General features: G+C 39.7%; 2 protein-coding genes across 2 annotated transcripts in view; one reads left to right on the forward strand and one right to left on the reverse strand.

Moving 5' to 3' along the window:
- LOC139766064 (uncharacterized) overlaps positions 1-11,006 on the forward strand; it is a 42,996-nt gene extending 31,990 nt beyond the window's left edge. Inside the window, exons 9-12 of the mRNA XM_071694218.1 lie at positions 3,267-3,533; positions 3,671-3,871; positions 5,200-5,271; positions 10,293-11,006. Coding sequence (XP_071550319.1) covers positions 3,267-3,533; positions 3,671-3,871; positions 5,200-5,271; positions 10,293-11,006 — 1,254 coding nt within the window. The remainder of the gene's footprint in view (positions 1-3,266; positions 3,534-3,670; positions 3,872-5,199; positions 5,272-10,292) is intronic.
- r (carbamoyl-phosphate synthetase 2, aspartate transcarbamylase, and dihydroorotase rudimentary) overlaps positions 1-21,946 on the reverse strand; it is a 175,032-nt gene that overhangs the window by 80,031 nt on the left and 73,055 nt on the right. Inside the window, exons 24-27 of the mRNA XM_071693871.1 lie at positions 20,751-20,969; positions 18,984-19,182; positions 17,608-17,759; positions 15,673-15,777 (exon numbers count right to left, since the gene is read on the reverse strand). Coding sequence (XP_071549972.1) covers positions 15,673-15,777; positions 17,608-17,759; positions 18,984-19,182; positions 20,751-20,969 — 675 coding nt within the window. The remainder of the gene's footprint in view (positions 1-15,672; positions 15,778-17,607; positions 17,760-18,983; positions 19,183-20,750; positions 20,970-21,946) is intronic.

The raw sequence follows: 21,946 nt of genomic DNA on the forward strand, positions 1-21,946 counted from the left end.
TATATATATATATATATATATATATATATATATATATATATATATTATCCCTGGGGATAGGGGAGAAAGAATACTTCCCACGTATTCCCTGTGTGTCGTAGAAGGCGACTAAAAGGGAAGGGAGCGGGGGGCTGGAAATCCTCCCCTCTCGTTTTTTTTTTTATTTTTTTTTTTTCCCAAAAGAAGGAACAGAGAAGGGGGCCAGGTGAGGATATTCCCTCAAAGGCCCAGTCCTCTGTTCTTAGCGCTACCTCGCTAATGCGGGAAATGGCGAATAGTATGAAAAAAAAAAAAAAAAAATATATATATATATATATATATATATATATATATATATATATATATATATATCTTTCTTTCTTTCTTTCATACTATTCGCCATTTCCCGCGATAGCGAGGTAGCGTTAAGAACAGAGGACTGGGCCTTTGAGGGAATATCCTCACCTGACCCCCTTCTCTGTTCCTTCTTTTGGAAGAAAAAAAAGAAAAGAAAAACGAGAGGGGAGGATTTCCAGCCCCCTGCTCCCTTCCCTTTTAGTCGCCTTGGTTGTTTAATTTGTTTATGGATGGGGTTGTTAGGGAGGTGAATGCAAATGTTTTGGAAAGAGGGGCAAGTATGAAGTCTATTGTGGATGAGAGAGCTTTGGAAGTGAGTCAGTTGTTGTTCGCTGATGATACAGCACTGGTGGCTGATTCATGTGAGAAACTGCAGAAGCTGGTGACTGAGTTTGGTAAAGTGTGTGAAAGAAGAAAGTTAAGAGTAAATGTGAATAAGAGCATGGTTATTAGGTACAGTAGGGTTGAGGGTCAAGTCAATTGGGAGGTAAGTTTGAATGGAGAAAAACTGGAGGAAGTAAAGTGTTTTAGATATCTGGCAGTGGATCTGGCAGCGGATGGAACCATGGAAGCGGAAGTAGATCATAGGGTGGGGGAGGGGGTGAAAATCCTGGGAGCCTTGAAGAATGTGTGGAAGTCGAGAACATTATCTCGGAAAGCAAAAATGGGTATGTTTGAAGGAATAGTGGTTCCAACAATGTTGTATGGTTGCGAGGCATGGGCTATGGATAGAGTTGTGCGCAGGAGGATGGATGTGCTGGAAATGAGATGTTTGAGGACAATGTGTGGTGTGAGGTGGTTTGATCGAGTAAGTAACGTAAGGGTAAGAGAGATGTGTGGAAATAAAAAGAGCATGGTTGAGAGAGCAGAAGAGGGTGTTTTGAAATGGTTTGGGCACATGGAGAGAGTGAGTGAGGAAAGATTGACCAAGAGGATATATGTGTCGGAGGTGGAGGGAACGAGGAGAAGTGGGAGACCAAATTGGAGGTGGAAAGATGGAGTGAAAAAGATTTTGTGTGATCGGGGCCTGAACATGCAGGAGGGTGAAGGAGGGCAAGGAATAGAGTGAATTGGAGCGATGTGGTATACCGGGGCTGACGTGCTGTCAGTGGATTGAATCAAGGCATGTGAAGCGTCTGGGGTAAACCATGGAAAGCTGTGTAGGTATGTATATTTGCGTGTGTGGACGTATGTATATACATGTGTATGGGGGGGGGGTTGGGCCATTTCTTCGTCTGTTTCCTTGCGCTACCTCGCAAACGCGGGAGACAGCGACAAAGTATAAAAAAAAAAAAAAAATATATATATATATATATACACACGTACACATACAAATAGATATCAACATATACATACATATACAGAGGCATATATACATATGTACATATTCATACTTGCTTGCCTTCATCCATTCCTTGCACTACCTCTGCCCAAATGAAACAGCATCACTAACCCCAACCCCTGCTTCAGCGAGGTAGCACCAGGAAAACAGACAAAATAGACAACATTTGTTCACGTTCTGTCTCTAGCTGTCATATGTAATGCATGAAAACCACAGCTCCCTGTCCACATCCATGCCCTACAGACGTTTCCATGGTTTATTCCAGACGTTTCACATGCCCTAGTTCAGTCTATTGACAGCACATTGACCCCAGTATACCACATCGTTCTAATTCACTCTATTGCTTGCATACCTCTCACTCTCCTGTATGTTCAGGACCCAATCACTCAAAATCTTTTCCACTTCATCCTTCCATCTCCAATTTGGTCTCCCGCTTCTCCTTGTTCCCTCCACCTCTGACACATATATCCACTTTGTCAATCTTTCCTCACTCATTCTCTCCATATGCCCAAACCAACTCAACACACCCTCTTCTGCTCTCTCAACCACACTCATTTCATTTCCATACATCTCTCTTACCCTTTCATTACTTACTCAATCAAACCACCTCACACCACATATTGTCCTCAAATATTTCATTTCCAACACATCCAACCTCCTCCTTACAATTGTATCTATAGCCCATACCTCGCAACCATGTAACATTACTGGAACTACTATTCATTCAAACATACCCATTTTTGCTCTCAGAGATAATGTTCTCTCCTTCCACACAATCTTCATCACTTCCAGAACTTTCACCCCCTCCCCCACCCTGTGACTCACTTCTGCTTCCATGGTTCCATTTGTTGCTAAGTGCATTCCCAGATATCTAAAACACTTCAATTTCTTCCAATTTTTCTCCATTCAAACTTACATCCTAATTAAGTTGTCCCTCAACCCTAATGGCCCTAATAGCCTTGCTCTTATTCACATTTACTCTCAATTTTCCCCTTTCACACACTTTTCAAACTCAGTCACCAACTTCTGCAGATTCTTATTCGAATCAGTCACTAGAGCTGTATCATCAGCGAACAAGAACTGACTCACTCTCATCCATTCCTGGCACCATCCTGCCCCAAAGGAAACCACCACCACTCCCAGCATCAACGAGGAAGCACCAGGAAACAGAAAAAGAAAGGCCACATCTGCTTACATCCCCACATGAGCTGTCATGTGTAATGCACAAAACCACAGCTTTCTTTCCACATCCAGGCCTCACAGAGACTTTCCATGGTTTATCCCTGACTTTTCAAAGGCCCTGGTTCAATCTATCGATGGCATATTGACCCCAGGACACCAAATTGCTCCAGTTCATTCTATTCTGTGCATGCCTTTCACCCTCCTACATGCTCAGCACAGGTAGTACTGGCAATATTACCTCCCTGGTCTCCGACTGCCAATGACAAGATATGGTTTCACTTTTTCCCTTTATTTCCTTAACTACCATTACTGAAAAGAAATAAACAATAAGTCATTTCCATTATTTCTTGAATCTAAAATACAAAAGAAATAATCTTTGGTCCTCCATTAATCTATGTTACAACAGATCCGACTGCTGCTACTGGTAGAGTTTTTGATGAGGGATCACCTTGGCGATATCACAGGTCTCAAGACACAACATTTTCGCTACATTCTCTTTTGGATGTGTGAACATAACTTCAAAGACTGGCAAGAAGAAAGATTAGGCATTAAGTTGAAAACATTCTTTAAAACTCTCTACAACTGCCTCTCCACTGAGAATCTCCCACATTATTTTGTTGACAAGTGCAACATGATAGAAACTATACCAGAGCGCTACTTACGACAAATACAGGTGAGAATCCATGGGTAATGCAAATGACTTTAACTGTTTTTCATGAACTGTTAATATGTAAAATAAAGTGCCTTTGTTTACAGACTTTAAATTTTCCTAACTAAATTTTGATACACTGAACTAACATAACATTCCAGGCACGTGTAAGAAGCATGAAAGACAACCTGCCTATATACCTGATGCACACGATGAGGCGCATGCGTACTGATGCAGATTTCTTCCCAGAACTTAACATCCTTGAGCTTTATAAGCTTGTAACAAGAAAGACATACAGTTTACAAGAACTGAACCCACAATTACTACAGCTTGGGGGTGGGGAAGATACACCAAGTGAACAGGTGAGAAAAGAGGAATATTTATAGCAAAATGTAAAATATTACACAAATTATTCATGAAAAATCTATTTGCTCCTGATAAATCCAAAGTTTTTTCCTGCTACTATATACATTCCCCTCTAATTGCTTTTTTAAATCCTAAATAACTGTTTCCTCAAACTTGAGATGTGTTTATCTACTTTTCTTACAGACAGTCACCACAGTCCATATTTTCTATCTTAAAGTTAAACTATTTGAAAACAAATTCAATACTAATGATGCATCTGCCTTTTAGACTCTAGTGCATTAAGTAATATGTTGGTCCAAGATGTTTTCCAGAACACAATCCAAGATTTTCTACCAGAAAATTCAGCTTCTTGATCAACCTCCACTGATACATTTTTTTTAAATGCTATCTGGTAGTCCAGACACACAACATATCCAATCTTCACTTTTGTCTACAATGGAGCTCACTCTCTTAAAGAAGTGTTAAGAGATTCATTATATATGACTTTTTTTCCACTGAATCGGTGATGTGTTTAAGTTCAGTAGTCTCTCCTCTACAAGAAGTCATCCACTTGCTTTTGATTTATCTTTTCCAGTAATGTATTCCCATCACTTTACATTCTTGGCTTCCTTGAGGCACTGCTGAGACTGATCCACCTAACTTCTGATGTCTACCATTTTTTTGCCTTATCACATTATTCTTTACTTCTCTCTTCTTCTTCCATTGGTCTAACACCTCTCATGAATACCTAGCTGAATTTCACCTTGTTCACAAGTTTCTTACCTTTAGCACTTCCTGACAAAATAACTTCATGCTGAACATAATCTGGTTTTCCCCTTGTCTTTATCATATACACTAATCCTCTTTCACCTCAACCTACATCTGGCACATCTACATTTTCTACAAGTCTTTTAATCAGTATTTCTTCAATGTTAAGCCTTTCCTTTTTGGCAGGAAAATAGTCTTCTTGCAGTCTGAAAAATCATCAGTGATTTGTTTATCATCCCCCTGCTTCATTAATGTTCTTAATGTATAAGATATTCATTACCCAACTGTACATTAAGGGGATAGAGTTCTATATCCAAGGGGTCCCATCCCTTGTACTTTCTGTACCACAATACCATTCAGTCTTTTATTTTGAATGCCAAAATTTACTATCGCCTTGATTAAAACATTCCAACCATCCACAACATATGTATTTGTTTAACCATATGTGCTTGTGTAAAAGTCTATGCAAAAGAAATTTTGAAATTCAATATAAATACCAGAATAACTTTTTGGGTAGATGCTTAGACAACTTTCCCTATCCCCATATACTTTATTACTAATATTACTTATATTCAAGAACATGTTTGATGATGGAGAGGATGTCCTCTACAGTGATTCTGAAGAAGAGAGGGAACATCGCAATATGAAGGTAAAATAGGATCCATGAAATATCCCATGTTTTTCACATGAAATACCCCATATTTATCAGTCATTTTACCCCATGTTTTTCACATCAAATATCCCATATTTATCAGTCATTTGATATAGCTGTCTTTATTTTACAGAGGCATTTTTTTCTGACAAGATTATCTTTATCAAAGAACGAAATTTTTCAAAATGAGTTATAGTCGAATGGAATCAAATCTGGGAATTGACCTTTGTCAGTCATTACTTTTTGAGTGCTCTACACTATTCTCAAAGAACACAACAAAATTGCTGAGAAGTTTTGTTAAAGCTCAATACAAGCAAGTTTAACTTCAAAGAATAAACTAAATCTCACTTCTGAATATTCACTACAGAGCCGACTCTTTTCATTATTAATCTAATTTGTTTTCTTAAGAAATTGTTTGTTAATAAATGCTTTACTCTCATTAATGAACAAGCTAAAATTAACAGGTATAATAGTGATATAGGTGAAAGGATGGAGTGAAAAAGATTTTGAGCGATTGGGGCCTGAACAGACAAGAGGGTGAAAGGCGTGCAAGGAATAGAGTGAATTTGAGCAGTGTGGTATACCAGGGTCGACGTGCTGTCAATGGATTGAACTAGGGCATGTGAAGCGTCTAGGGTAAACCATGGAAAGTTTTGTAGAGCCTGGATGTGGAGAGGGAGGTGTGGTTTTGGTGCATTACACATGACAGCAAGAGACTGTGTGAGAACGAAAGTGGCCTTTGTTGTCTTTTCCTAGCACTACCTTGCATGTGCGCAGGGGGAGGGGTGCCATTTCATGTGTGGCAGGATGGTGACGGGAATGGATGAAGGCAAGCAAGTATGAATATGTACTTGTGTATATATGTATATGTCTGTGTATGTATATGTATGTATGCATTGAAATGTATGGGTATGTATATGAATGTGTGTGGGCGTTTATGTATCTACATGTGTATGTGGGTGGGTTGGGCCATTCTTTTGTCTGTTTCCTTGCACTACCTCGCTAACGCGGAAGACAGCGACAAAGTATAATAAATAAATGAATTTAAAATAATATATATCTATGTATTTCTCGCACACATTCTTCAAAGCAAACACTTGATCCTGGAGAAGGCATATGACAGGGTGGACAGAGATGCTTTGTGGAAGGTCTTAAGAGTATGTGGTGTGGGAGGTAAGCTGTTAGAAGCAGTAAGAAGTTTTATCATGGGTGTAAGGCATGTGTACGAGTAGGAAGGGAGAAGAGTGAGTGATTGGTTCCCAGTGAAGGTTGGTCTGTAGCTGGGATACGTGATGTTCCCATAGTTGTTTAATTTGTTTATGGAGGGGATGGTTACAGAGGTTAATATAAGAGTTTTGGAGAGAAGAGCAAGTATGCAGTCAGCTAGGGATGAGAGGGCTTGTGAAGCGAGTCAGTAGATGTTCGCCGATGATACAGCACTGGTGGCTGATTCGAATGAGAAACTGCAGAAGCTGGTGAGTGAGTTTGGAATAGTGTGTGAAAGGAGGAAGTTGAGAGTAAGTGTGAATAAGAGCAAGGTTACTAGGTTCAGCAGGATTGAGAGATAATTGGAATTTAGTTTGAATGGAGAAAAACTGGAGGAAGTGAGGTGCTTTAGATATCTGGGAGTGGACATAGCAGCAAATGGAACCATGGAAGTAGAAGTAAATCATAGGGTGGGGGAGAGGGCAAAGGTTCTGGGAGCGATTAAGAATGTGTGGAAAGAGAGAACGTTATTTCAGGGCAAAAATGGGTAGGTTTGAAGGAATATTAGTTCCAACAATATTATATGGTTGCAAGGCATGGGCTGTAGACAGGGTTGTACAGAGGAGGGTGGATGTATGGGAAATTAAATGTTTGAGGAAAATATGACTTGTGAGGTGGTTTGATCTAGTAAGTAATGAATGGGTAAGAGAGTGTGGTTGAGAAAGCAGAAGAGGATGTGTTGAAATGGTTTGGGCATATGGAGAGAATGAGTGAGGAAAGGTTAACAAAGAGGATATATGAGTCAGAGGTAGAGGGAAGAAGGAGAAGCAGGAGACCAAATTGTAGGCAAAAGGATGGCGTGAAAAAGATTTTGAGCATTCAGGGCCTGAACATTCAGGAGGGTAAGAGGCTTGCAAGGAAAAGAGTGAATTAGAATGATGTGGTATACTGGGGTTGATGTGCTGTCAGTGGACTGAACCAGGGAATATGAAGCATCTAAGGTAAACCATGGAAAGGTCTGTGAGGCCTGGATGTGGCTCAGGAGTTATGGTTTTATTGCATTACACATAAAAGCTGGAGACTGAGTGCGAATGAGTGTGGCCTTTTTTGTCTGTTTTCCTGGCACTACCTCGCTGATGCAGGAGGGTGGCAGTACCATTTCCTGACAGCAGGATTTGAAGTGCTATCATTTGCGCATGCACTAGGGACACTAAACAGTCAGCTCCAAAGTTGCAACTCGTGCAGAAGCAGGGAAATGAAGGACTTCTTTGGAGCAAGACAGTCCTTGATGAGACTCCTCCTTTCAACCCAATGACAATAATACAGCTTTGCTTAAAATGACTTCTCACTTGGAGTGTAACCAATAAAAAATGGAGTACAGTAACACATAAGATTTCATTTAATTATCTATTCATACAATGTTTTGTGCTTTTACAAATATAAAAGTTTGTAATTCTATTTGCTAAACTAGGATGTCAACACAAAAAAGATTTCAAACCTTTGATATAAATTATTCATTTTCTTGGCAACTTTTCTTTTTTAAAGGAGATGAATACCTGAAACGAATATGGGTTAATATGTGTCAGAGATGGAGGGAACGAGGAGAACTGGGAGACCAAATTGGAGGTGGAAAGAGGAAGTGAAAAAGATTCTGAGTGATCAGGGCCTGAACATGCAGGAGGGTGAAAGGCGTGCAAGGAATTGAGTGAATTGGAACGATGTGGTATACTGAGGTCGACGTGCTGTCAATGGATTGAACCAGGGCATGTGAAGTGTCTGGGGTAAACCATGGAAAGTTTTGTGGGGTCTGGATGTGGAAAGGGAGCTGTGGTTTCGGTGCATTATACATGACAGCTAGAGACTGAGTGTGAACGAATGTGGCCTTTGTTGTCTTTCCCTAACGCTACCGCGCGCACATGCGGGGGGAGGGGGTTGTCATTTCATGTGTGGTGGGGTGACGACGGGAATGAATAAGGGCAGACAGTATGAATTATGTACATGTGTATATATATGTCTGTGTGTATATATATATATATATATATATATCCCTGGGAATAGGGGAGAAAGAATACTTCCCACGTATTCCCTGTGTGTCGTAGAAGGCGACTAAAAGGGAAGGGAGCGGGGGGCTGGAAATCCTCCCCTCTCGTTTTTTTTTTTTAATTTTTTTTTCCCAAAAGAAGGAACAGAGAAGGGGGCCAGGTGAGGATATTCCCTCAAAGGCCCAGTCCTCTGTTCTTAACGCTACCTCGCTATCGCGGGAAATGGCGAATAGTATGAAAAAAAATATATATATATATATATATATATATATATATATTTTTTTTTTTTTTTTTTTTTTATACTTTGTCGCTGTCTCCCGCGTTTGCGAGGTAGCGCAAGGAAACAGACGAAAGAAATGGCCCAACCCCCCCCATACACATGTACATACACACGTCCACACACGGAAATATACATACCTACACAGCTTTCCATGGTTTACCCCGGACGCTTCACATGCCTTGATTCAATCCACTGACAGCACGTCAACCCCTGTATACCACATCGCTCCAATTCACTCTATTCCTTGCCCTCCTTTCACCCTCCTGCATGTTCAGGCCCCGATCACACAAAATCCTTTTCACTCCATCTTTCCACCTCCAATTTGGTCTCCCTCTTCTCCTCGTTCCCTCCACCTCCGACACATATATCCTCTTGGTCAATCTTTCCTCACTCATTCTCTCCATGTGACCAAACCATTTCAAAACACCCTCTTCAGCTCTCTCAACCACGCTCTTTTTATTTCCACACATCTCTCTTACCCTTACGTTACTTACTCGATCAAACCACCTCACACCACACATTGTCCTCAAACATCTCATTTCCAGCACATCCATCCTCCTGCGCACAACTCTATCCATAGTCCACGCCTCGCAACCATACAACATTGTTGGAACCACTATTCCTTCAAACATACCCATTTTTGCTTTCCGAGATAATGTTCTCGACTTCCACACATTCTTCAAGGCTCCCAAAATTTTCGCACCCTCCCCCACCCTATGATCCACTTCCGCTTCCATGGTTCCATCCGCTGCCAAATCCACTCCCAGATATCTAAAACACTTCACTTCCTCCAGTTTTTCTCCATTCAAACTCACCTCCCAATTGAATTGACCCTCAACCCTACTGTACCTAATAACCTTGCTCTTATTCACATTTACTCTTAGCTTTCTTCTTTCACACACTTTACCAAACTCAGTCACCACCTTCTGCAGTTTCTCACATGAATCAGCCACCAGCGTTGTATCATCAGCGAACAACAACTGACTCACTTCCCAAGCTCTCTCATCCCCAACAGACTTCATACTTGCCCCTCTTTCCAAAACTCTTGCATTCACCTCCCTAACAACCCCATCCATAAACAAATTAAACAACCATGGAGACATCACACACCCCTGCCGCAAACCTACATTCACTGAGAACCAATCACTTTCCTCTCTTCCTACACGTACACATGCCTTACATATATGTATACATTGAGATATATAGGTATGTATATGTGCATGTGTGGACATGTATGTGGGTGGGTTGGGCCATTCTTTCGTCTGTTTCCTTGCGCTACCTCACTAACGCGGGAGACAGCGACAAAGTATAATAGAGAATAAATAAATGTTACATTTCCTACTCAAGAAACAAAAAACAGAGATCAATAAAGCAAAGGATCCATTTCTAAAGTTTTTGGTAAATATGGTTTACAAAAAGCATCTTGCTTTCATGTTTCAAAAATTACTTAAAAGCAATTACTTAAAAAACCATATCTTACTCTTTTCTAGGAGAAGCTCCATGCTCTGCGGAAGAAGCGTAAAAAAGCTGCAACAAAGGCTTCATCTGATGACTCCAATAAGAATCAAAGGCAACAATCAACAATCAGACTTAAAAATAAAGTTCAAAGTGTGAAAGATCTTCGTGCAGGACGTCTCCTTTCCATATTTGCTGATCATTTCATAGGAATGGCACGTGCCTCTAACATGTATCGTTCATATCCACAAGCATACATGTACCTCCTGCTGGCTGGCAATATGGCGACATTGCTAGAGGAGACTGGTAACTTTGATGATGCCCAGGACTTCAAAAGAGAAATTGAAAAGCTCAACGTAGCATCTAGGAGTGGAGTGCAAGATGTGTTGGGGTCTTTAAGGAACGCTCCAGATACTTATGATCTTATGCTAGGGAACCCCAATCTCCACAGCTCAAACTGGGAACTCAGAAAAGAGCATCAGCCACTACCCCATCCACCAAAAAGTGACCCATCAATCTTTGGTGTGGACCAAATACCTCAGGCAAGGTTAACACAAGGATCTAGTCTTACTCAGTTTGAAGAAAACACAAAAGCAGGAATTTCTCAAACATTTTCCACTGGATCTGAAGATACCAGCTGGCAACCTACATTAAGTGATTGCTTACAGTCTCGAACTTCCCCTACAGTGCAAAAAAGTGATGCAATTTTGGTGTTCACAGACGATGACGAAGAGTCTACAGATTTTTAAACAACTTAAAACATATCTTCGACAAAATTATAGTAATCTGCCTTCAAATACTTCTACACATTTCTTTAGATGAATAAGTGAATATACTAAGACTCTATTCCTCCCATAATTATAGTCAACATGCAAGAGTAAGTATTTCATGAACAATTAATTCAATATTCATATTAATTAATTTATCACCAATGTACAAAAACATAGGACTATTCTAAATTCAGTTCATGAAATCTTTACTGCTACCATAGGTATGATCTTATACTGTAAATAAAAATACTACAACAATGTCAGTGATAAACTATATCTGAATACTGTATAAAGTCCTCAAGGTCAGAAAATTTTTCCTAAAACTACTTTCTTTTCTTTGCACCATATAATTGCTTACAGTGCCTGAGCACATGTATGATAAAATGATTGTGTACCTGGCATTGTGTGTGTCAGTGTGTAATAATTTTGAGATATTTATTGTTATATGATAATAAATAAATATATTTATTTATTTTACTATACTTTGTCGCTGTCTCCCGCGTTAGCGAGGTATAGGAGGTAGCACAAGGAAGAAGACAAAAGAATGGCCCAACCCACCCACATACACATGAATATACATACATGTCCAAACATGCACATATACATACCTATACATCTCATGTATACATATATATACACACACAGACTTATACACATGTACATAATTCATAGGCTGCCCTCATTCATTCCCATCGCCACCCCGCCACACATGAAATGACAACCACATCCCCCCACATGTGCGCGAGGTAGCACTAGGAAAAGACAACAAAGGCCACATTCGTTTACACTCAGTCTCTTGCTGTCGTGTATAATGCACCGAAACCACAGCTCCCTTTCCACATCCAGGCCCCACAAAACTTTCCACGGTTTACCCCAGATGTTTCACATGCCCTCGTTCAATCCATTGACAGCACGTCGACCCCAGTATACCACATTGTTCTAATTCACTCTATCCCTTGCATGCCTTTTAAACCTCCTACTCACTCCCTCCACCTCTGACACGTATATCCTCTTTATCAATCTTTCCTCACTCATTCACACCATGTGACCAAACCATTTCAAAACACCCTCTTCTGCTCTCTCAACCACACCCTTTTTATTACCACACATTGACCCCGGTATACCACATCATCCCAATTCACTCTATTCCTTGCATGCCTTTCACCCTCCTGTATGTTCAGGCCCCAATCGCTCAAAATAATAATAAATAATAAATATATATGTTGGAAAGGATCACAATTTTGCGCGTGATCAAGATATTCCTATGAGTCCACGGGGAAAATGAAACACAATAAGTTCCCATTATTACACGAAAGTGCACTTGGGAACTTATCATGTTTCATTTTCCCCGTGGACTCATAGGATTTTTTTTTTTTTTTTTTTTTTTGCTTTGTCGCTGTCTCCCACGTTTGCGTGGTAGCGAAAGGAAACAGACGAAAGAAATGGCCCAACCCACCCCCATACACATGTATATACATACACGTCCACACACGCAAATATACATACCCATACATCTCAATGTACACATATATATACACACACAGACACATACATATATACACATGCACACAATTCACACTCTACCTTTATATATATATATATATATATATATATATATATATATATATATATATATATATATATATATATTTTTTTTTTTTTTTTTTATACCTCGTCGCTGTCTCCCGCGTTTGCGAGGTAGCGCAAGGAAACAGACGAAAGAAATGGCCCAACCCCCCCATACACATGTACATACATACGTCCACACACGCAAATATACATACCTACACAGCTTTCCATGGTTTACCCCGGACGCTTCACATGCCTTGATTCAATCCACTGACAGCACGTCAACCCCTGTATACCACATCGCTCCAATTCACTCTATTCCTTGCCCTCCTTTCACCCTCCTGCATGTTCAGGCCCTGATCACACAAAATCCTTTTCACTCCATCTTTCCACCTCCAATTTGGTCTCCCTCTTCTCCTCGTTCCCTCCACCTCCGACACATATATCCTCTTGGTCAATCTTTCCTCACTCATTCTCTCCATGTGCCCAAACCACTTCAAAACACCCTCTTCTGCTCTCTCAACCACGCTCTTTTTATTTCCACACATCTCTCTTACCCTTACGTTACTTACTCGATCAAACCACCTCACACCACACATTGTCCTCAAACATCTCATTTCCAGCACATCCATCCTCCTGCGCACAACTCTATCCATAGCCCACGCCTCGCAACCATACAACATTGTTGGAACCACTATTCCTTCAAACATACCCATTTTTGCTTTCCGGGATAATGTTCTCGACTTCCACACATTTTTCAAGGCTCCCAAAATTTTTGCCCCCTCCCCCACCCTATGATCCACTTCCACTTCCATGGTTCCATCCGCTGACAGATCCACTCCCAGATATCTAAAACACTTCACTTCCTCCAGTTTTTCTCCATTCAAACTCACCTCCCAATTGACTTGACCCTCAACCCTACTGTACCTAATAACCTTGCTCTTATTCACATTTACTCTTAACTTTCTTCTTCCACACACTTTACCAAACTCCGTCACCAGCTTCTGCAGTTTCTCACATGAATCCGCCACCAGCGCTGTATCATCAGCGAACAACAACTGACTCACTTCCCAAGCTCTCTCATCCCCAACAGACTTCATACTTGCCCCTCTTTCCAAGACTCTTGCATTTACCTCCCTAACAATATATATATATATATATATATATATATATATATATATATATATATATATATATATCTTTTTCTTTTCTTTTCTTTCTTTCATACTATTCGCCATTTCCCGCATTAGCAAGGTAGCATTAGGAACAGAGGACTGGGCTTTGAGGGAATATCCTCACCTGGCCCCCTTCTCTGTTCCTTTTTCTTAAAACTTATAGGTTGTGATCAGGTCACCCCTCAGGCTTCGTTCTTCCAAGTGGGTAAGTTTGAAGCCTGCAGCTCTTCCCTCTTAATTCTGGTACCATCTTTGTTGCACTCTGGACCTTCACTATGAGATTTTTATGCTTCTTTAGGCGTGATGACCAAACTTGAGGGGGATTTTCTAGTTTTGGCATTATATAGGATATGAACAGCTTGCTGGGATTTTCTAGTTTTGGCATTATGTAGGATATGAACACCTTGCTAAGTATTTTCTTATCCATATATCTGAAAGCTGTTCTGATAATTGCCAGCACACAGTCTGTCTCCTTAAATAATCTCCTAATATGGCTCTCTGGCAACAGGCTAGGAATGATGTCTTCTCCAAAGTCCTTCTCACACACAGAATCCTGAAACTTATTTCCCCCTAGGTAATGATTATATTGAGGGCATCTATTGCTCTATTCCATCCTCATTACTTTACATTTGTTCTGGTTTCATTTCATCAATCACTTTTCAGACCACCTTTGCAATCTGTACAGGTCTCCCTTGTAAGCTGATGTAATGCTCCTTGCTTTTCACTTCCCTCAAAGCCTTTGCATCATCTGCAAATATAGTCAGGTAGAATTACATACCTTTGACCAAGTCATTAATAAAGATTGAGAAGAGTGAAGGTCACAGAACTGAACCATGAAGCATTCTGCTAGTCCTCTCGACCAATTTGGAAAAGGCTCCTCTAACATGCATCCTTTGCTCCCTCCAACTCAGATAATCCTCTATCTAATATAGGAGTTTCATCCTTATTCCAGCTTGGTAATTGAGAGCACCTTGATCAGCCTCCAATAAAGTACAGTGTCAAATGGCTTCTGGCAGACCAGACAGTCCATCCAGCCCTATCTTTTGTCTAAGACTGAGTAGAATTTATCTTACTTGGGAAAGCTCTACTCCATAGAAAGGCATCCACTTGCTTTCAAACAATATTTTCCAGAACCTTACAAGCCACACTTGTAAGTGAGACTGGTCTAAAGTTCAGTCACTATTCCTGGTCTCCTTTCTTATATGTAGGTATGATGGCTGCCTTTTTCATTCCCTTGGCAGTGTGTGTTTATGTGTGCAAGTGTGTGTAAAATGTACAAAACTTATGTGGCAAGTTACACAAAGCATGGGATCTGACTGAAACAGACACTGATGGGATCTGACTGAAACAGACACTGATGGGATCTGACTGAAACAGACACTGAAATTCATAATGTGGTACAACAACCAATCAATGGCTGAATGATTAAAAGATAAACCTGCACATACAAGACATTGTAAAAAATGATAAAGTCTAACAAATCTTCCATTGCCAGAACTGTGGTCAAACCAATGTTACTTAGTTTGGAGAAATCTAGTAAAATTACAGATTTCCCTAACAGGTATACAGTCTGTCTAAACTTAGAGGGCATTCATTTTACGTGGTGCATATGCAAGCTATAACATATGAAATATAGTTTACAAAGCTTCATGAGGTGATAAAGGAGTTCTGAGAGCACACTGTCACCCAGGCATGATAACATGGTGCAGTAATGTGGTGGCTTCTGCAATAGAGTGGTTTCAGTCAGCTCACTCAAATTTGGACGAGTAGCTTTAAGAATTCCAAACAGTATATTTCTCATTACAGTACACTTTATCTAGTACAAAACTGAGAGATTATACTGAATGAAGACATTGCAAAAGATATCTCATTTCTCTAATTTTGCCATAAACTTGTCCTACCTGAATGCCATGAGTAGAGTAGAAGTCAGCTGTGCCCAATGAAGCATACAGTTTGTATCCCATTTGTGCTAAGGTTCGAAAAGCTGGCAAAAGCTCATTCTTGTGCTGAAATTACAAAATATGTTATACAAATTGTCAAGGGTTTCTCCCTTCTAGGTTATGCGAGTTATATGTCAATAACTGTCATTATTGTAATTCATGAGAGGTCTTACTTCCAACACTACATCCATTTAGTTCTTTTTTATGCACTACCTTATCCACAAATGAACTTATTGCTGAAATTCTGAAAGTTAGTTGGACAGCCATCAATTCTCAATACATAATTTTTTCTTATAAGGTTTGAAATATAAAACACTTTTGAAACATATCTCTTTTCTATCATTTTATCACCAGTCTAAATAAAATCAGGAAGTTAGATTATTCAGGAAAATGAAAAATCAGTTTTAATAAATGAGGTAAGGAAGGATAAAGGATATCTATTTATTCATTATACTTGATTGCTGTTTCCCATATCAGAGGTGGCACTAGAAAGCAGACAAAGAACAACCCATCCACTCATATACACATATGTATAAATAAATGCCCAAACACATACATATACATACATACACATACATATAAATATCAACATATATACATACATACATACATACATACAGACATATACATATATACACATGTACATATTCATGCTTGCCTTCAATACATTCCTGGCGCCACCCCACCCAACAGAAAACAGCATCGCTGCCCCCACTTCATCGAGGTAGCACCAGGAAAACAAACAAAAAAAAGCCACTTTCGTTCACATTGTCTCTAGCTGTCGTGTGTAATGCAACGAAACCACAGCTCCCTTTCCACATCCAGGCCCCACAGACCTTTCCATGGTTTACCCCAGGCGTTTCACATGCCCTGGTTCAGTCCACTGACAGCATGTCCACCTCGGTATACAACACCATTCCAATTCACACTATTCCTTGCATGCCTTGCACCCTCCTTTATGTTCAGGCCCCGATTGCTCAAAATCTTTTTCACTCCATCCTTCCACCTCCAATTTGGTCTCCTGCTTCTCCTTGTTTCCTCCACTACTGATACATGTATCCTCTTTATCAACCTTTCCTCACTCATTCACTCCATATGTCCAAGCCATTTCAGCAGACCCTCTTCTGCTCTCTCAACCACACTCTTTTATTACCACACATCTCTCTTAACCTTTCATTACTTACTCGATCAAACCACCTCATACCACATATTGTTCTCAAGCATTTCATTTACCACACATCTATCCTCCTCCGTAAAACCCTTTCTATAGCCCATGCCTCACAACCATATATTGCTGGAACTATTATTCCTACAAACATACCCATTTTTGCCCTCTGAGATAATGCTCTCCCCTTCCACACATTCTTCATTGTACCCAGAACATTCGCCCCTCCCCCACCCTGTGACTCGCTTCCACTTCCATGGTTCCATCTGCTGCTAAGTCAACTCCCTGATAACTAAAACAATTCCCTTCCTCCAATTTTTCTCCATTCAGACTTTCATCCCAATTTACTTGTCCCTCAACCTATAAATTAAAAGTATGGCTTCCACCAAGACAAAATATACTCAGAATATAAGACGATTAGGAATACTGACAATAATAAGTCATGTAATTAAGTGCTTAACAGCAGTTGGGCAACAACCAAACCGAGACAAAATTATGATCAAGAATGTGACAGATACTTCCAAGCCCCTGAGAGTGTTAAGGTCCCCGGTCAGGAGAACCCTACTGGTTTCCCTCTAATAGCTGTACAAATGACACAGAATAAGGCTTATGCAATTCAATGTCAAATGCAGAAATGCATTAATGTATAAAAATTCAAGGAGATGGAGGGAAAGAACAACTTCTGATGTGAAATAAAAGAATGGTAGAAATATAAAAAATGCACTCATTACCTTGTAACTGCCAATAGAGAGAAGGATTGAGCGCTGTGGAATGACAAAACCTGTAGAAATCATGGACTTCAGGTAGGCTTCATATCGGTTCTCTCCAAAGCATGCCACTTCACCTGTTGATGCCATTTCTACTCCTAACATGACATCTGCACCTGATTGAAAAGTATAACTTGACAATACACTATAATTTGTAGATCTTGTAAGTGTTTACTGATTGTGCAACAATGAATCTATCAGCTCTTTCAATATAAACACTCCTTCCTTTCTCTCAACTTTTCTGTAAGTAATTTGATTCTCTTTTAGAACATGATACTGAACAAAAAAAGTGCAACATATGAAAATGGAATTAACATTGAGGTCCACATTGCAACCTAACACAAAGCACATATGTTGAGGATGTATACGAAATATTGTGAGGCTGTATGTACCTGATCCAGCCTGTGTGTATGAAATATTGTGAGGCTGTATGTACCTGATCCAGCCTATGTAAATGGGAAAGATAATATTAGATACAATATTTCAATTTCACTCTACAAATACAATTTTTTTTTTTTTTTTTTTTGCCGGTCTCCCGCGTTTGCGAGGTAGCGCAAGGAAACAGACGAAAGAAATGGCCCAACCCACCCCCATACACATGTATATACATACGTCCACACACGCAAATATACATACCTTCACAGCTTTCCATGGTTTACCCCAGACGCTTCACATGCCCTGATTCAATCCACTGACAGCATGTCAACCCCGGTATACCACATCGATCCAATTCACTCTATTTCTTGCCCTCCTTTCACCCTCCTGCATGTTCAGGCCCCGATCACACAAAATCTTTTTCACTCCATCTTTCCACCTCCAATTTGGTCTCCCACTTCTCCTCGTTCCCTCCACCTCCGACACATATATCCTCTTGGTCAATCTTTCCTCACTCATTCTCTCCATGTGCCCAAACCATTTCAAAACACCCTCTTCTGCTCTCTCAACCACGCTCTTTTTATTTCCACACATCTCTCTTACCCTTACGTTACTTACTCGATCAAACCACCTCACACCACACATTGTCCTCAAACATCTCATTTCCAGCACATCCATCCTCCTGCGCACAACTCTATCCATAGCCCACGCCTCGCAACCATACAACATTGTTGGAACCACTATTCTTTCAAACATACCCATTTTTGCTTTCCGAGATAATGTTCTCGACTTCCACACATTCTTCAAGGCTCCCAGAATTTTCGCCCCCTCCCCCACCCTATGATCCACTTCCGCTTCCATGGTTCCATCCGCTGCCAGATCCACTCCCAGATATCTAAAACACTTTACTTCCTCCAGTTTAATAAATTCTCTGAGAATCTTGCAGGCAAGTAGAAGCAACTTACCAGCCAGACGAGAAAAACTGAATTGAGGAACTTTGACACCAACACGTCCACAGCCTCGAAGTACATGAGTGGGTGTAACCTTCTCTCCAACAATCACTTGGGTAGCACATGCCACAAAGTCAAAGTCCAGAGTTTTGCTAACAAAAGGAAAGGACCTGGATACTCTCAAGTTAGTTTCGATTACCTTGAGATGATTATCCTGTTAAAAAAGATATAAATAAAAACTATTAAGTCCTGTTGATCATGCATCTTTTTAAATATTGCAAATCCTTCCAGAGACAAAATATTCATATTCAGCCAGAAAATTGTAGAGATTAACATCTACCTACAGCATCCTTCCCTATATCTCCAGGTTCATGTCTAACCTCATTCCATTCAGTTTTTAATTTTCACACTACCAGCAGGCCACCTTCCTTCACAATATAAATGTGATAAAAAAATTCATGATTTCAACTTTCATTGACATTTCTTTATCATCAAATAAAATAAAAATATAGTCTTCAATGAATTATTTTTCAATTCTTCTATTATCACTACTCCTTTTCAAATAATCTTGTGTGGATCAGGTACACAGAGCCCCTGCAGCCTAACTCAAACACATCCTCATCTGGCTTCCAATGTGTTAAAGAAAACAGTAAACTTCCACATTTAAAAACAATCACATTTAATGTTTGCACTTTATACAATAAGTTGATTTGTTAACAGAGATAAATCTCCATTCATACCACCTAAATACACAAAATGCTTCCATTGCATCTGAGCCCCTGATGGTGCTCAAACATATTCAGTCAGAAATATCCTTGATGTCTTAAGGTATGAAGGGTCTTGGGATATATGATGAGAAGGAGTTTGTAGTAATGGGTGATGTTCTGATGAGTGTGACAAGTTTGTCTGGAGAGTGTGTTTGGTGCACTGGAGCTTAAGACTGTTGGGATGTTGGTCTTCTGGTGCTTGCTGGGTTAGCTCAGGGTATATAACTATTTTCTAAAAGTTATATTGTTGGGGTACGAAAATCTGTGAATGGAGGTTACTGTAGCGTGAGGGAGGGGTAAGCTATTCATTTCTAATTTAGGACTGGTGGTTAGCTATAGAGTAGTTTGAGTGGGAGGAGTCTAATGCTGTTGCACACAACTGAGTGCTGAACATGTTGAGGTGGAACTGTATTGGGAGAATTCTAATTTCATTGTGAAGGTGCTTTGTGTTTATGGTTGCTAGGGAGCCAGAATTTACCATGGCATGGCGACTCTATTATTCATCTTTCCATTTAAGACTAAAGCATTTCAATCCTACTTGCACCACTTTTTAGATTTAAAAACCTAATGTACCGATATCTTCTGTATTATTTTAAAAACCTTTATCATATTAATTCTTTAGTATAAAATGTCTTTAATTTCCTTGCCTGTTAAACTCTGTCTGTCATGATGCACTATCTAAAGAAAAAAGGGTGAGGCTACAACTGAATTTCTACAACCAACATAAGCAGCATTAGTTTCCAATATCTTTATATTTCTTTGGGCTGTAATGGAAGTCAGACTGGTTATCACCAGAATGCACATATCTATCATACATCAAAGTATTCATGCTACTTCAGTATTTTGGACATCAACTTATCATTATAAAAGTTATTTTATAAAAAAAAATCTAACAATCATAGGATTTATTTGTAAACAAATGTAACAAGTTTGCATTCAATAAAAAATCAATAAACAAATGTCTGACAACAATAATTCAAAAAATTGATAATATACGAGTATACGCTTAACTTGCCTTTGCAATTAACTGCATGTTGAATGGTCCATTGACTTCGAGAGCTCTTGCAATGGCAGCACAGATAGAAGTGATTTTGGCTAGGGTTTCAGAATTCAAGTCCTGAGGGGGTGTGACTAATGTAGCATCACCAGAGTGAACACCAGCATTTTCCACATGTTCACTAACTGCCATACAAACAAGCTCTCCATCTGCAGCAACTGCATCCACATCAATTTCCTAAAAAGAAGAATCATTTGATATTCAAAGTCCAATCCATAGGCCCTCCATCAATATTCATAATGCCATACCAAAGAATGAATCCTTTGTCAAATCAAGAAACTTACATGAATCTTTAGTCAAAGCCTAATATTAGTTCTGCAAACACTTGTTATGCTCATCTTACCTGCTTACTCACTCCTGTGTTAAGTAACTAACAATTACCCTGAGGCCTCTTTCAACATTGGCTTGAAATCAGAGCAGCTCACAGGAACTTTTGAAATTATCATCATACTGTTAAATCATTCTCATTATAAATGAATCGCCCAACCTGAGTCATGACAAAATAAACTGAAAACTAAATATTGTTATATTTAGTGAGCTGAGTAGGGACAACCTGTAACACCTTGCCAACTATGCTAAGAAGACATTCCTGATATTCTCATAAACATTTTTAGTTCCTTTACCATAATGCAGCAGATCAATCACTACTTTTTCCCTATCATCAAATATATTCTCCCCACTCTATTCATAATTTCCAGCTCCACCATTACTTGCATCTAATAATGTTCAACACTCCTCCTTTGTAACATACTCCTCTCCTCCAAACTTACAAAGCATTCTCTATCTATATCTCTGATACCTATTCCAATTGGAACTCCCTCAAAAGGGTGGCCATGGTAACAGAGTCTCCATTAACATGGCAGAGGGCAAGCCTAACACAGTGTTTACAGAGGCTCCTACCTGATGTTCCCAATGACTACTTCTATCTAATGCTCCTACCTGCTACTTCTACCTACTACTTCTACCTAATGTTTCTACCTAATACTCCTGCCTAAATGTTCCTACCTACTACTTCTATCTACTGCTCCTACCATTTTGCAAAAAAGGCAGGGCTAGCACATAATGCTCACTGCAGGAAAATCTAGAGTTATGAAGAAGAGCTGCATGAGTAAAGAGTTGTCAAATGTTACATAAGACAAGGAGAGACTGTATGC

Source organism: Panulirus ornatus, chromosome 56 (genome assembly GCF_036320965.1).
Source record: "Panulirus ornatus isolate Po-2019 chromosome 56, ASM3632096v1, whole genome shotgun sequence".
In the NCBI taxonomy this organism is placed as follows: Eukaryota; Metazoa; Arthropoda; class Malacostraca; order Decapoda; family Palinuridae; genus Panulirus; species Panulirus ornatus.